The 15,552-nt window shown below is 44.3% G+C and overlaps 1 protein-coding gene across 1 annotated transcript; it reads right to left on the reverse strand.

The window, feature by feature from the left end:
* Window positions 1–247: 247 nt before the first annotated feature.
* Window positions 248–15,024, reverse strand: LOC143430558 (hydrocephalus-inducing protein). Its single transcript, XM_076906890.1, has 36 exons — window positions 14,943–15,024; window positions 14,784–14,879; window positions 14,253–14,704; window positions 13,969–14,069; window positions 13,522–13,648; window positions 13,303–13,413; window positions 12,747–12,989; window positions 12,439–12,662; window positions 12,243–12,363; window positions 12,029–12,165; window positions 11,699–11,950; window positions 11,279–11,579; window positions 10,870–11,130; window positions 10,420–10,744; window positions 9,981–10,268; window positions 9,456–9,700; window positions 8,905–9,198; window positions 8,179–8,452; window positions 7,821–8,043; window positions 7,043–7,270; window positions 6,490–6,794; window positions 5,979–6,138; window positions 5,631–5,826; window positions 5,145–5,378; window positions 4,902–5,071; window positions 4,579–4,783; window positions 3,505–4,070; window positions 3,155–3,290; window positions 2,340–2,630; window positions 2,020–2,235; window positions 1,640–1,750; window positions 1,265–1,498; window positions 979–1,203; window positions 766–911; window positions 478–661; window positions 248–403 (listed from the first exon to the last, which is right to left on the reverse strand). Exons 1-36 carry the CDS (start codon window positions 14,998–15,000, stop codon window positions 248–250), a joined length of 7,896 nt encoding a protein of 2,631 aa, XP_076763005.1. The 5' UTR covers window positions 15,001–15,024.
* Window positions 15,025–15,552: the final 528 nt, after the last annotated feature.

The following is a 15,552-nucleotide window of genomic DNA, read 5'->3' on the forward strand; positions in this document are numbered from 1 at the left end:
TAATATTTCAATGCTAAAAGTGAAACATTTAATTTATTAGAGAATAGGAACAGAAATTTAATATTATTTTTTGTTAACTTATGACAGACTACTGATGGCAAAAGCTCCTTTGGAACTGTTGCCAGGTTTGCTCTGTATTAACCCTTTCACTATACCACTAGGCGTCCTTAAGCATTACAGATACGCTTGTTTGATCTCGATTCACAGATATAATTCTTATTAAATTCACGATTACTTCGTATATCCTTTATTCGAAAATTCCTCTCAAGTAATATGTCCAATTTACATTAGAAAGTTCGTGATCAGTGCAATACACTATTAGCTTTCCTGTAACTGGATACTTGTCTTCCACGGACTCATTATTCTGTTCATCCTCCTTAATATTCACTTTGATCTCGATTCCCTAAGAAATCCAGGAAATCGAGGCCATAAATAATTTCTTTATCACAAATTAATGCCAATTCGACTTCAACTTACCTGTTTGGAATTCAAATTAACCGATAGAGGATCTACCATGAAAGATTCCGGAACGTCCAATAGAAAATTAAAGGTCTTCGTCTCTCTAAATACATTTTTAAAGGGTATAACTGCTGGAGATCCTCGAGTGACCACGTAAGGACCCATAGGTTTTGGTAGACCGCAAGAACCCACCAAAGGAAACCTTCCAAATAAACAGCAATTAATATCTCACACTCTTACAACCCATACGAACGAGTCAGTTTTTTTTTATCCAGATAAAAACAACGATACGAATGAAACTCTTACACAAATTCCCCAGCAATGTCTGAATTTGCTACCAAAGTCGCGCTGACATTTCCGACGTCACATGGCTCGTAAATCACGTCTATCACACCGTCACTTAATCCTTCCGTGGAGATATCTTTTCGACACTCGAAACAGTCGCTGTCCACCTAAAGAACGATAGAAAAGACACGTGGAATTGTAGTTCTTAGCGACATTTCATTGCATTTTCCATACATCGATCAAAAATGTGGTGATATCTCGAGTAAGGTTCTTCACTGGAAGCGTAAACGTGCAGGAGCTCCCCAAAGTCGCGTTGACACGTGTCACCTTCTCGAGAGCCGCGGGGGTGGCTTTCAACCGCAACTCGTACGGAAACAGTCCCAACTTTTTACAGACGACGTTCAACGTGACGGTTTGATCGATTGGTAACGTTGGATGATAATTTATGTGAAGGAACTCCTGAAAATTTTCGAGGCTTCAACTTAAATATTGTCAATGTAAATTGATGATGGTTATTTACGTGTGACAATGGTTGGACGATTATTGGCACGCGACTAAGCGTGACAAACGGATGAAGACACTCTGCCGAATATTCTATCATATCCTGTTCCAAAGGGTTCTCCAGTTTCAACGCGTGGCACAGCTGAGATCGCGCTGGGGTTGCTAATTTGATCGACTGGATCACTTCTGGCTCCGTTACTTCGTACTCGATCTCGTAGAATTGATACTCTTTCTCGTCGTTGGTGAACGTCACCTGTACGACAAGAATATAGTTACAATTTGTAGTAGAGATTTTAATTTAACGTGCCAACTTTGAGTTCGAGCTATATACAATTTTATACAACGACAAATCTACTACAAAAATAATAATTCATTTTAATGGAAAAGGAGTTACTTTAAAAGAAAAATTCCATTCTTTGTAGCAGTAGAACACCACACGATAGTCACGCTGGCTGTTCCCTGGGACATCGATTCTTTCGTTACCCACGAAACTGTACAGTGGACTCTATCCACGAAGAACGAAACAGTTAAACAACTTCCACTTGTAGGCGAAAAAAAAGGATTTAGGGGTTTTAGAGCCCACAATTTCGACAGCCGCGTCGATTGAGACGGTGAAGAAGTTTATGGTGCGGACGTGACCTTCCATAAAGCGACCGAAAAGCTTAGACCAAGTAAAACGGTTACCATAAACCTTGTCACCGTAGTAAAAGCAAGGAAATTCTAAACTGCGAACTGTGTTTTCTCTAAACTACTCATATATCGTAAAAACCGAACCTCTGTTTGATTACTATCATCTTTCAACAATTCAATGTCACATCGAAACCGTTGCTGATTGTTCAGCCAATTATAAACAGGCAGCAGCTCAGTGTACTTCGTTTTCGCAGGGAAACGACGAACAATTTTCGCTGTAGCTTGCGGTGGTAAGCTTCGTCCACAAAGGGAGTACAACAGGAACAGATTTTCGTCCAAAGATTTCAGTGTCAGTGTTCCCTACAAGGAGTAATAACTTTCAATAAATTTTCATTATTACGTTCGTTTAAGAACGTAAATTTCTTACTTAGAAACATCAGTAGATTAATTAAACATCGTTTTACCAGATGAAGAGTGTGCTCAGAGTTCGTGACGAGTGGCGCGTAGGTGACAACGCAACGAGCGTACTCCTGCGGAGGGATCTGCAAAACCTCTTCGACGAAGAAGTAGTCACCGATTACTTGAGGCTTCAGTTTCCAAGGAGAGTTCGTATCGTTCATTACAACAACCGATCTCTCCTGTTTCTCGCGTACCATACACTCGAATTGAATGGTTTCGATCGGCTCAGGAAGCTTGCTACACACTCCAGTAATTTTCAGTCTCAGAGGTTCGTGGTTTTCAATATCTACGATGGCCTACGAGAAAAATCGCAAACACAATAGTGGGTCGAAGTTGTCTCGTAACTTTTCCACAGTCATCTGGATTTTAAATTCTACACGCGAATAAAATTGAAACGGTGAACAGAATATCTATTCTTTAATTAAGAACGTGTACTCTTTTAGAGTGTCTTAATTTAATTCATAAAAATTGCGCGAACTGTTTTTAAATATTCCTCGTGGAAATTGTTTTCTTTTAATCAGTCCTCGTCTGCTTTCAATCTCGTCGCAGTACTCGCCAGAATTTCGAAGTTAAGAATGAGAATACCGTTCGGCTTGTCGGCGTACGGTGGTTTAAATACTTTCAAGCACACCACTGAGAGTAATTAGTGGCCGAAGCTCCAATTACTCGGGGCGGCGGACAATTTTTTAGCCCGTGCAATCTCGAAAGTTAAATCGAGGGGTAGCAGGGGTGGCGGGTGTAGGACGCGTGCGGAGAATCTCATTAAGAGATTGTTTGACATATTTGTACGCCGCTACGGGAAACGGGGTCGTGAACTCACCTCACCCTCAATTAATCCCCGCTGTTCAGAGGGTTGGAACTTCACTGCGAAACTGACATCCACACCAGCCGAGCAGTAGCCAGATATAGGACTGATTTCGAAATCGCGCGTCAGCTTTGAGGTGTTCCACTTAAACCTACACGAATTTTTCTATTAATAACGCTCTTCTAACGTTATCAAAATTTATGTCACTTAAATAGCGAGGCATATTTGTTACAAAATTGCGATACTTGTCAGATTTGAAATTGATGAATTTCACACTCGCTATTTATACAATGTTAGAACAGAATCTTGTTAGAAGAGAAACGAAACGTTGTCGAGTAGTTAAATAAGGCAGATAATTTACGAACCTCGAGCCCAAATCCCCAGTGTTCATTAAAACCACCTTAGTTTCCTTCGCGTAACCCTGAACGGTCGTACCAAAGGGAATATGAGTTCTATTCAACCGGAACTGCGTCCCTACACAACTTCCGTGCAGGATGAACAACGGTAGGATCATCGAGGACGACTGCAGAGCCACCTTAGCAGCGAATGGCCTCATTCTGGTCGTGGGTTTAAAGGTGACCGACACGTTCACCCTTTTACTCGGATTTAGAGTGACATTCGATGACGGTTCGATCGTCAGAACGTCCGAAATGTGGGGTTCGCGGGTGTCGAGCGAGTGATCGATGGTCCAGGAACGCTTGGTCTCCAAAATGGACGCCATCGCCATCCCATTCGCGTCTTCGTGCTTCAGGTCGCAGCGTCCCAGGCGCTCCCTCTGCTCGTCGTACCCACTGAGCTGCTTCATCAGACCGAACTTAAGCTCCAACGGCGCTAGACCCTCGTTCACCACTGGAATCCTCTTCGTCACGCTCCTGGAGGCGGGAACGTTGCCGAGATCGATCGACTTGTCGCGTGGGTTCACCAAGCGAACCTGCAAAGCGTTCGAAAGACAGAACACAAAGTGGAGAAGCTAGTTTAAAACGCTAAAAGTTAATGGAGCTTAGAATTGAAACGATCGCTGACTGTGATGAGAATTTCGTGTTCCTCAAGAAGATCCGCTTTCGAACGGCAACGACGTTAATTTCTACCTCCGTTTTCGATTAAAATTTAATTCCCTAATAATTCTCAGCAAGTTCCATCGATTCCCTCTTTATTCGAGGCACGAGCGTAACTTCCACGCCACTTGAACGCGAAAACTTTCCGCTCGTTACGCGGAAAGATTCGATTCTCGAGCGAAACTCGCGTAAATATCACTACAGGACATTAGCCGCGCGTAGAGCGCCGCGGAACTTGCTTTGTTACGCTCGCCAGAGAGTTCGACCCGGCGGGTAAACCGGAGAACCGGCTCGACTGCGTAAAAACTGGCGTGCAGCATCCTTATCGGGGCTCGAAAGTTTTAACAAGTAGACACCGAGACTGCGAGTCATGGACCAACTTACCTTGTACCCTATACCCTGCCCTGTGATCGTTATCCTCTTCTCGATGGCAGAGTTAATCGTGAACAGCAGGCAGTCGTGGTACTTGGTCTCCTTCAGTGGTCGAAAAATTATCGGTATGGCGATGCTAGCGTGACCAGCAAGAGCTTCAGAGATGCAATTTACGTCGATGGACAAATGCGGTTTTTCCTCGTACTTGCATTCGATTCTACATCGTAATGGCCACATCAAGTTCCATGCAATCGACGCATTTATTGCTCCATGAATAAAAATTTAATTTGCACGGAAAAAGATAAATTGCAGCATGAAATGAAGAGAGAACTCACACGTAGGGGACACTGTCAGAATTTGTCAGACGAAGCTCCGCATAATACGAAATAGCGTTGTTCTTTTGAACGTAACAAAGTCCAAAATCGTAGCGACTGAAGCTGAACTCGACGGCGGGTCTTTTGAAAACTGCTTTCAGTAAAAATTTATAAGTAGAACCGTGGAAAATCTGAGGGAAATTGAACGAAATTTGTTATAGTAGTCTAGCTGAGGGACTTGGTCATCGATCGCGGTTAGTTTACCTTCAGAAGAACGCAATGGTCTCTTATCGTGGCTTTTCGATACGTTGTCAACGTCAGATAACAGCTGCAACGATTTTCAATCATCACGTGGCCTTGTTTCTGAGACATTGTCACGTTGTACGCGTTTCTGCTCTCAATTTCCGGCGTCATGCCAAGCTCCCAAGTGTAGTAGAATGCAACTTTACCGATATTTGTTATGTCAAATTTTATGGTAACGGGGACCTCGAGCATCAACTTCGAACGAGAACCAGGAAATATTTTCTTATTAATTCTTACTCTTACTATTTCTTTATAAAATATAGCATAAGGAAAAAGAAAAGGTAGGATATGTTATCACAATGAAGAGAGAACAGGATACAGTCAAATCTGAATGTAAAGCAAGAAAAAGGAACAAAACGATGACAGTAAGCACAAAAAATATAATAAAGCGTAGCTGATGATAACGTCTCCTTCGCTTCTCACAATTTTGGCAAAAAGTTTGTTCACCTTGCCCAGGTCGATGACGTTCCCCTCACCCTCGATAGCTTGCACGACGTCGCCGTTCGGTCTGCAGTACGAAACCGAGGACACGATATCGTAAACGGAGGCGGTCACAAAGATGGAAAGGGGGCTTTTCATCAGCTTCACGGCGCACTGAATGGAAAAGTGGAATTCACCGACCCGGCTCGGATGGTACTCGACCCTGTGAACGAATTAAAGCGTTCACCGTGCCATTCTGTTAGCGATTCTTCGCGGAATACACGAATTACGACGCGGGTTTCAAGAACGAACACATTTCCGAACTCATCGCGCGAATGTTGTGTCGCGTATTGTTGAGATAAGAGCGACGATTACCAGAGATGCTGCTCCGTTTTTGGGACGAGAGATCCAGTCATTGGGGTTACGCTGACTTTCTGCAATTTACCCTCTGAGTACAGAGATTCCTCCACTATTTTAAAACCTACAGAAAAGTCCTCGTTGTTCAATATCCTTATCGATTCCTTCACGTTGAATCCTGAAACCCCATTTTTAATACTTCTTCAATCGATACTTCAGACTGTGGATAGAAATGTGTATACAGAGTGTCTTATAATAATCTCTTGAACGTCTACCATCTCTAAGGTGACTTTTTTAAGCAACTTTTTCCTTTCGATCGCTGAATCATCCCCCAAGTGTCATCTATCAAAGTTCTAGGTCATATTATATATATTTGTGTAATAATTATTCGATCAGAAGCATCGTTCAAGCGATGGAGAGATAAAAGGTCACCCTGTATGCACCTAGGTCACGGAAGAAAAGAGAAAGAAGGACGAAGAAGAAGGAAACTACGTTAGTGATTCACGGGAAGAATACTCGAAGCACAAACCCAAGATTGTTGGCTTCAGTTTCACGTGAACAGTGAGACAGTGTACGGAGGGCTCGGTCACGACACCGACGAGCAGAAAAAGGCACTCGAGATTGTATCTGTCGATGGAGAAGAGCCAGAAGGATTCGAATACGCCTAACTCCTCTGCCAGGAACGTGAAACCCAGATCGGTTCGTTTCCCGCGTTCAGCAACGCCGTCTGTCACCGTGCAGTGAAAGTTCGATATCTCGTCGGTGCCGCGTAACGTCCGGTCCCTCCACGAGAAACGATAATCATCCGTGGTAGGGTTGATTAGGTGGAACTTTCTGAAATCGAGCCGTTCTGTTTTAATTTGACGATCGATGATCGCAATTTCTTACGAGCGATTTTATCATCGTTTTAAAATGCATGTTTCATATTATGATTCCCCATTTACCCTTCAGTTGCAGCTGGTTTAATTAATTCACCACGTATTTTCGACAAATGCAAATGAAACCAGCTCGTAATTTGTTATGAACTTCGTTAAGCCAGAGGCGTCGAGGTTCGCGAGCGACGCAACGCGCTACACACTTACTTCACGTGAGTCTCGCCGACGCCGACCACTTTAAATTCGATTACCCTGATGTTCCGCCACAAAGTGGGATCGTCTATCTCGTAGCCCACGGGACCGGGTCGCGACGGGTCTCGCCTGCCTCCTGTTACGTAGTCGCTCTCCTGCACGTCGAAATGACAATAAGGCAGCAAACTCCTCGCCAAGATGAGAATCCTCAAGTCCGCTCGTTGCGGGTCTAGATTTTCCACCCTGCATTTTTACGCCCTCTTTAAATTCCGTTTCACGCCTCTCACTGTTCTTCCATTCATACATTTATTAACGCCACTACTTTTCTCAAGTTTCTGGTGGATTTATTTATCGTCTTATTTTATCTTTTTAGCGAATTTCACCCCTTCTCGCCCTACTACACTTTGTGGAACATAATTCCAGCCAAAATCTAATTAGAGGAGTTATTATTTGCCAAACATCCTGACTCTCGCCAATTACACGGAGCAAACAATCACGCTGGAGAAATGTAAAGAGAAGAGGGAAAAAAAGAAAGAAGAGTGGACAAGCCAGAAAGTAGCAGTGTCGCCGAGTAAGTAGAATAGGTAGAGGATTAACCAGAGGGAAGATATTAAGAAATGTTCACATCGCAAAAATTCTAAACAGCCACTATTCTCTCCAACGCGTCTCGAACCCCAATCTATGTTTCCTCTCCTCGAAGATCTCGCGCTGCCATCTCTCATAGTCCCTGACATTCTTCTAATTCTCGCACATGGTATATTAAATTATTCCACGCCGCAATCTTTATCCGTACTTGCACGTGAGGTATGCCTTGTAATAAAATACATCCTTGGGTGAGAATTTTAATGTACATTCCACGGATTGCCCAGGTGGTATCGCGCCCATCTCAGGGTGAATCGCGAAAGGCAAATCGTCGCCTTCCAGCCAGCTATCGTTGCTCCTTTCCGACAATCCGGCGTTGCTGCTGAACAGATCCGATGGCCTCGTACTCGAGGCTGTCCTCGTGTCGACGCTGCCTGCAATTGTCGATATTTTTATTGGAAATTTTCACGCGTCCAGTTGCTCTTTAAAAAATCGAGACTTTTCGAAAGGAATTCTCTGAAATCGATTATCATCAACCCCTTAATAATCGTGATCAATCGCAGGATTACCAGAGACAAGCGACATGCATTGTTTGGACGATAAATTCGCAGTGTCCCCATTTTCCTTGTGAATGGCTTGATTTTTACTTCGCGATTCACTTGTTGCAGAAAAAATCCCTCTCGAACGTCTGTTCGGGGTTCCCTCCGCGGTCGTCGGGGTGGAAGTCACGTTTCGACCGTCTCCTATGTGCCTCTTCGGATACTGCTCGTCCATGTTTATCTTCCAAACATACATCGTATTTACGATCCCCGGATTCGATAAGGTAAACGTGTACTCTCTGGTCTGCAACGAAATTTCGTAATTCTACGCCTCGTGATTGGAACGCGGAAATCGTGATTCGATCACTCGATTCGCGATGCGAGAGGGAAACGTGTTTCGAATACGAGAACCGATCATTGTGCCGCGGTGTTTCGACTGAACATCTCTCATTTTGTCATCCATTTGCAACGAGTGACGTACGAGTACTTCAAAGGTGCACTAACAATGCACAAATACGTCAGAGATTCGAAGAATAAACGAGATAGTGGCATTCACAGGCGACGATAATATCGCGAACTCGTTTGCATCGATTTTTGTGGAAACTAATTGTAGGAGAAGCAGCCAGTCTTGAATAATAGCTCGCGTCTGACTAAACTCGCGACATTCTACTGCGACGCCCTATGGACCACTACCTCCTGGGTATTGACAGCGTTACGAACGAGTTTTTCTTGATCGTCGCGACTCGTGTAACAGACCTGGAACATCAGAGTGTCTTTGAAGTGAATCTCTTTGACGTCGCACGAACAGTCCGAAAATGCAACAGCAGCGCTTAGTAGGAGTTGGATGCTTTTGCCAGTCCCAGGTACAACTTCGTGCCTCGCCTCGACAGTTGGCTCGACGATCTTCTTCGCTAACGACTCCAAATCGCTTGGCTCTGATAAATTTTCGTGTAGCCTTTTCCATCGCACCTCAGTTTGTCTGTCGTCCCAAACTACCTCATCCGTCGGGTGTTCCGTGATTATTTCGCACACGAAACAATCGATACAGGTCTAAATAATACAAACGACTATCAGAATTTTCTTTTGCAAAAGATCGCAGTCGAATGTAGCTTTTTGCTTGGACAGAAGAAAATTAGGAACGCGTTATTCTTCTTATAAATTGATGGCTTAATAGTTACACTTGGAAGTTATAAAATTATACGGTTAAAGGGTTAACATTGGCTGGTGAAGAAAGTGTATCGAGGCTGGAAATTGTAAATTATTTCTCTCACGATTCGCGGACAACAGGTTTTATATCCAGAACGTACGTTTTCGTGATTGGTAGGTTCCGATGCCAGGAAGGTAGCTACGATCTCTTTGGACGTGAGATACTTGATGTGTCCAATAGATGGCACGAACACAACGTGGGGGTGTACGTTCCATTGGAAACGGAACCAACGGTCCGTGGATTTATTGACAATCTTGAAAGTCTTTTTGTACATTTTGCTAATGAAACAGAGCCCGTAGTCGAGGATGTAGGTCAGAGACACTGGGAACATCGGATTGCTCGAAGCTGTGTGAACACACATTTTACTTCGAATTACCGGTGATAAAGCAACAGCAAGCTTAAACGGGGCTGACAAAAAATATTATTCCATACGATTGCGATATCTCTAATGTATTCAACTCGTAAACCAGAACGCGATCTGATCTAAAATAATAGATTAGGGAAATAAAATAATAACAAATAGTTTTCTTCATTCGTGGTAAAACAATTACGAGGTTCGCTACTCTATTATTTTAGTTTTAACAATTTTACGCTACAGTAGATTCGAATCATCGATTTTTTTTACCCGACACCAGGGAATTCTGCTTGGACGAGACCTTTCGTGGCTTGTGGCCGTCTCGAATTCCGATCGAGACTTTACGTTTATTGTCCTCGAATGGAAGACCGTCCAATACTATTGATTCCACGTAACACTCGCCCTCCAAATTGATCGTCAAATTCTCATACGGGTTGTCTGTCACGTGCAGACGGATTTTCCCGTGGTGTTTGCCGATTTCAGTCGGCGAGAAGGTTACTTTGAAACGAGCCACGTTTCCGGGTGCCAAACGAACCACGGCGCATCGATCGTGCGACTCTAAAGCGATGAAATTACATTCTTAATATCAACTTATAACCCGCGCTTTTCTATATATTTCGTGTCTGAAATATCCGTTAGGGTCGGTCGATCACCCCTGGTACGCATCAAAGGGGCTAATATCGGCAAGAGTGTCCAATAAAGAATGTACCGTCGCAGTAATCCTCCCAGACTTGCAATAAACGCATCGTGTCCACGCAGGCATTGAAGAGGAACACGTTCTCCTGATCTCCATCGATCTCCACGATTACTTTCGCCTTAATGAATCCGACGTTCTCCATGGTGAAATATCCGCGACTGGCCTCATCGATCAATGTACGGACGAAGCACAAAGTAGGTGTATCCCGTGCACCGTGCGCTGGCTCCGTAATGGCCACTTCCGGCACGCAAGATTCACCGACCAGTTTCACGTGTAGCTGGTCAACCTCTAGATTCGAAGGCAGAACCACGGTCGCTTGAAACGCACCGCGAAACGTCTGCGAACATCCAGGAAGTGCCTCGTTCGAAAGGGCTCGTGCGTCGAGAAGGAACGAGAGGAATCGAAGCTCCCGTGGAGAGGATGAAAAAAATAAAACGGTACTATTGGATTGCCTGCAGTTACCTCGATGACGTGCGGTGTGAACGACACGGTGAACACTTTGTGGCTCATGGGAGGAATCTGTTCGCTTCGCGGTTCTACGAGGAAGGTGTTGGGCTTGGCTGTGACCGGGGTTAAAGATTCTTCCATGAAACGAACGGCCACGCTCGCAGCCACTATGCCACGGTTGTGTAACGTGAAACAGGTCACGTGAGTACTCAGCACGTTGATGTACCGGAAGTAGAGGCACTTCTCCTCGCGCGCGAACACTGTGTGCGGTCCGATCTGAAAATGGTTTAGGTGCGAACGCGAATTTGTGGCTATAAAGTTTTAATTAATTTAACCCTTTTGAAATGACAATGGTTTTCATGTGGTATCGTGTGGGTGGAATATATTAAAGGGTCAAATGATTAGAGAAGAGAACGATAAGAACGTTTTTAGGACAGTCGAAGTCCTGAATTCGATCGACCACGTGGTTCTCCTGGAAAATCGAATCGAGGTTCTGAAAATCGACAGTGGGGATGCACGAGTTCACGCATAACGTGACTATCTTCCCAGCACTGTCTTCTGGAGCGCTGTTCTCTATCATAATTGTAATCTGTTCGTCTTGAGAGCCGACAAATTCCGGGTAACAGCTGATTGGCACGCTATCCGTTTGGCCAACGTCCACGTTGCCCTCGGTTCTCATGATCGTCATTGGTCCTAACGTTAATCTCTCTGATTCATTGCGAACCCTATGAATTGACACAAATGGACAAAGCTAAATTCAATTGATATTACAAATATGTTTGTTGATTTTTTGTAGAAACTTTAAAGCTATCTCGCCAAACGAATGTGTTATTCAGAAAGATACTCGGTTTTGTCGGTTCTCGAAGATCGTTTTCCTTTCCTCGACGCAGCCTTCTTTCTTTTCGACGTCAGTTCTTTCTCAAGATCGTCAGTCCACAACCTGCTCATGTACATCACGGACGGGTACTTGTGCAGTAGCTGGATAGAATAGTGCAGCGGGAACTTTCCAGTGTTCTCGATGTTAAGATAGATGGTTTTTTCCGTGCATATGGCTAACGTTCCAAAGTCAATCGTGGGATAAGGATGGACACGGCATCTGTCGTAATTCGAAGAAGAAATTCTGTAAAACGTTTCACCTCGTCGAGGAATTCGAGGCAGTGATATAATTGTATACCTGGAATAGTACGCAACGAGAGATACTTTGATAGGAATCTCAGCGATTATCGTGGTTTCTTTGTGCGTGTCGATCAAATGACACTTTAATATCGGCGCTTCTTTGAGCGTCATTTCTGCCTTTGGCTTCAATATCACCTACGATAGCGAGAATAGTATCAAATGGACCTTTAAACTCGAGTCTCCGCGCTGTTTCTCGTTGCTATAATACAAACTTGCACACTTCCTTCTCTGTTCGCTGAGATAGTTCCAGTGGAGGGTTGTACTTCGAGTTTCCTCTTGAAATTCCCAGGCAAATTTAATTTCTGCAATCTCTCGTTGTCCTCCAGCGTGATTCTGCGAGGAAATCTTGCACAGTCTTGTTCGTCTTACGTAAAGTAACAGAAAGAATGGAGAGGAAGCTCATCTTACGCGTATTTCACCTCGTAGTCGCCACGATTTTTCATGGTGAACATCGCCTCTGTGGGCGTGTTCACCTTTACGCATTTCAAATCGACAGGATTCGCGTAGTTGATGTCCACTGTGACGTCGTAAGCTTCTGCGGATAACGATACAACGTCAGTGAAAATGGGATCCTCGTCGTCTGTGTGGAGAAACGCTTCGAAGATCACCCTTGTCTTTTGAATCGCTCCGACCTGTACGAAGTTTCACAAGAAACACTTCGTTCTTATTATCTTTCCATGTTCTAAAGACTGGAATCAATGAGAACACGGTGTTACCGTGGCAGCGCGATAGCAGAACTGGATGTCCTCTTCGCCGCGGAGTTCGATCACCCCCGCGCAAGGTGCGAACGTTATTTGAGGATCGATAGGTTCTTCAGCTTTCAGATCCCAGAAGAGCGGCACCGGGGTTCTGTTTCTAACCGTCAGCGTTCGATATTCCGTTCTGTAGAGAAGCGCGCGACCGAACGAGATTTCCTTTTCGCTCAGCTCGATGTCCAGCTTCGTTCCCTCGACTTGCATCTGAAGTGGCATTTTGGAAAGGTTTCTTAAGATAAAATCTCTTGGTCTGTCATATAAAATAGCAAATAATTAAATTTCAAAACGTAGTCATTTGCGAGGAATTGAATTTATTCTAGAAACTACACTTTCCTATAAAATTTCCCTTCTATGTCTAAGCATACATGGTCCACGTTTCAAATACTAACCTTAGCAACTTCGATGCTTCGAAATAAGCGATAAAGCAGAAAATCATGAAAAAGTTCAAAACTAAATTACGATCGATCAACTTTGAAAGCTCTCGAAATTAATTTCTATACTTGTTGCGTCTAATTACCTCGATCGCCTCGACTCTCGGATTGTTCCTCAGGCAGAAGTACAATCGTCCCGTGATAATCCCAAGTCTGACGGCGATGGCCGACAGGACGAGCGCCGCGGTGCCGGCCGGCTGCGTGGATTTCGTTTCTCGTTAACGAGATGGGAATCGATTTAACGGGACGCGCGACCTTACTGCTACGCGATAATTAAACGGGGATGTCGTTAGCCGATAACGCACAGGGATAAGGAGCTGCGAGGGCTGGACGGTGAAACACTCGGGGCTGTTACCCCCCAGCCAGAAACGCGCCTCCGCCTCCACCTCGGAAACGTTGCGAAACTTCAGCGGAGCGTCTCGACGGTGCGGCCTGCGAACAGATAAGACCCGGGTAACTTGCCAATTCCCCGTCTCCTAGGGCAGAGCGATCGAACTCGTTCGATTCTCCCCAGATTTCCTTCAAAATAAAGGGAATCGCTCGGTTCCGTTAACTCCTTCAATTACTCTTTGTTACTTATCGTTCAGAGCTTTCGACGCAACAGTATCGACTAACAAGGAAACGATTTCTACGTATAATTCGCGTGCATAGACTAGGAACGTTCGAGTATTCATTGGTGCACGAGAAATTCAAGTCTATGGAAGGTATAGAGTAAATGTATAGAGATATTGAAATTCTGTAGTTCGTAGAACCTCTTGTTTCCTCGTACCAGCAGCAGCGATCCGAAATCGTACAGTTCTCTGTCGTTAATATATACGGGGCTGTCTACCTCTGTTAATTTAGCATCGACGGTCTGAAATATATTTGCATAGAATTAACGATCGTGAATATTCGGGATTATTAATGTTAATTTCTGTCGTTTCGAGACAAATTTATGACCTGTTGCTATACAGATGGAATTTTTCGAGGTACCAAACAGATAAATACACTAGGTGATAAAAGAGTTTAGAAGATAGTTGTATAAAGTAATAAATACATTCGCGAAAATGGCGTCTGGATTCATGTCCAGCCTAGGTATGTCCGCGATACCAGATACGTTCACTTCGTAGGTGTCGTTGTTCCCATCCGAGACTGTGAACGCGTACGTTTCCTCGTGATGGCCAGTCACTTCCGGCTGGAAGCTGATCTTGAATCTCTGACTTTCGTTTGGCGGCAGGATCCATCGTGGCTTCAACGGCTCCTCCAGGATCGCCTCGAAAATTGAAACGTTGTTCGTATCCCTGCTCTCGATCGTCGACGAGTGTAAAGAACGATCCTCCGCGGTTTTGCTCGTGGACTTTTGCTCCTCCATCTTGCCAGCGGACCTCTGCCCGCGTCTGTGATTTCCTTTACGATCGCTGAGGTTCTCTTGCGCGCTGTGCTCGCTGACGTGGGTCGATTCGTCGACAGATAACGCTTCCGGTATCAGAGAGACCAATCGATAGACGTCTGGATAAACAGTTCGTTTCTTAGTGGTAATTAATATCAGTATCGATACAGAGTTCTTTTATGAAACGTTGAAACGTACCGCCATGTGTCTTTTTTATTCGTCTCCCTACTTCTGTCCACCTCAGAATGGAATACATTTTGGGTCGTATATCTGGCTGCGGTGCTGGCTCGACGGCTATAAAGGATATGTAAATTTCATCGATCGTTGTATATAAGAAGAGTTTGTTTCTTAACTTACCGAGAGCAGATCTCGCCAATAGATTTTCATTCATTTGTGCAACTACTAGATCGTACATTGCAGTTTGCCAAGGATCGCTGGAGTTTACGTACCATATATAAAAGTTATTCAGTGGCACCTATTTTAAAAATCCTTTTACACTCATTTCTTTCTCTAATTATGAAACCGTAATATATTAGTCACAATTATTTGTTTCGTATGATACCTCTCTGATCGTGTCCAAAGTACTCCTCTCCTTAGATCTTCCACTTCTTGGTACCTTGGACTTGATCGTGGCAGGCGTTTCCTATAGGCAAAGAAATAATTTTATCCTGGACGATCAAGAACGGATAACAGTAACAAGAACGAATGCTCCAAGTACCATGGTTCCTTTTATTGGATCCCAGTTGCGAATCGTACTCTCGATCAACGAAAGCTCCGAACGAAATTGATCCATCGCGGCCATAATTTCCTTGACTTCGCTTGGAACAGCTTCCTTTCCTGCGGAGTTGAACCGTGACACGGTCGTAAATCACGGCTATTATTTCTGGTTCTTCAGAAGACCTACTTCGTTTCGAGCTGTCCCGGCTTCTCGTCGCCCTGCTCGCCTCTCGCCTGCTGGAAGCCGGCC

This window comes from Xylocopa sonorina, chromosome 15 (assembly GCF_050948175.1).
Source record: "Xylocopa sonorina isolate GNS202 chromosome 15, iyXylSono1_principal, whole genome shotgun sequence".
Taxonomy (NCBI): Eukaryota; Metazoa; Arthropoda; class Insecta; order Hymenoptera; family Apidae; genus Xylocopa; species Xylocopa sonorina.

Coding starts and splice junctions, on each gene's coding strand:
- LOC143430558 (XM_076906890.1), bottom strand. CDS start 15,000: ATGTACGATCTAGTAGTTGCACAAATGAATGAAAATCTATTGGCGAGA. Junction 4,784..4,901: donor TCTGACAGTGTCCCCTACGT/GTGAGTTCTCTC, acceptor ATTACGATGTAG/AATCGAATGCAAGTACGAGG. Junction 404..477: donor TTAATTTGAATTCCAAACAG/GTAAGTTGAAGT, acceptor TGGATTTCTTAG/GGAATCGAGATCAAAGTGAA.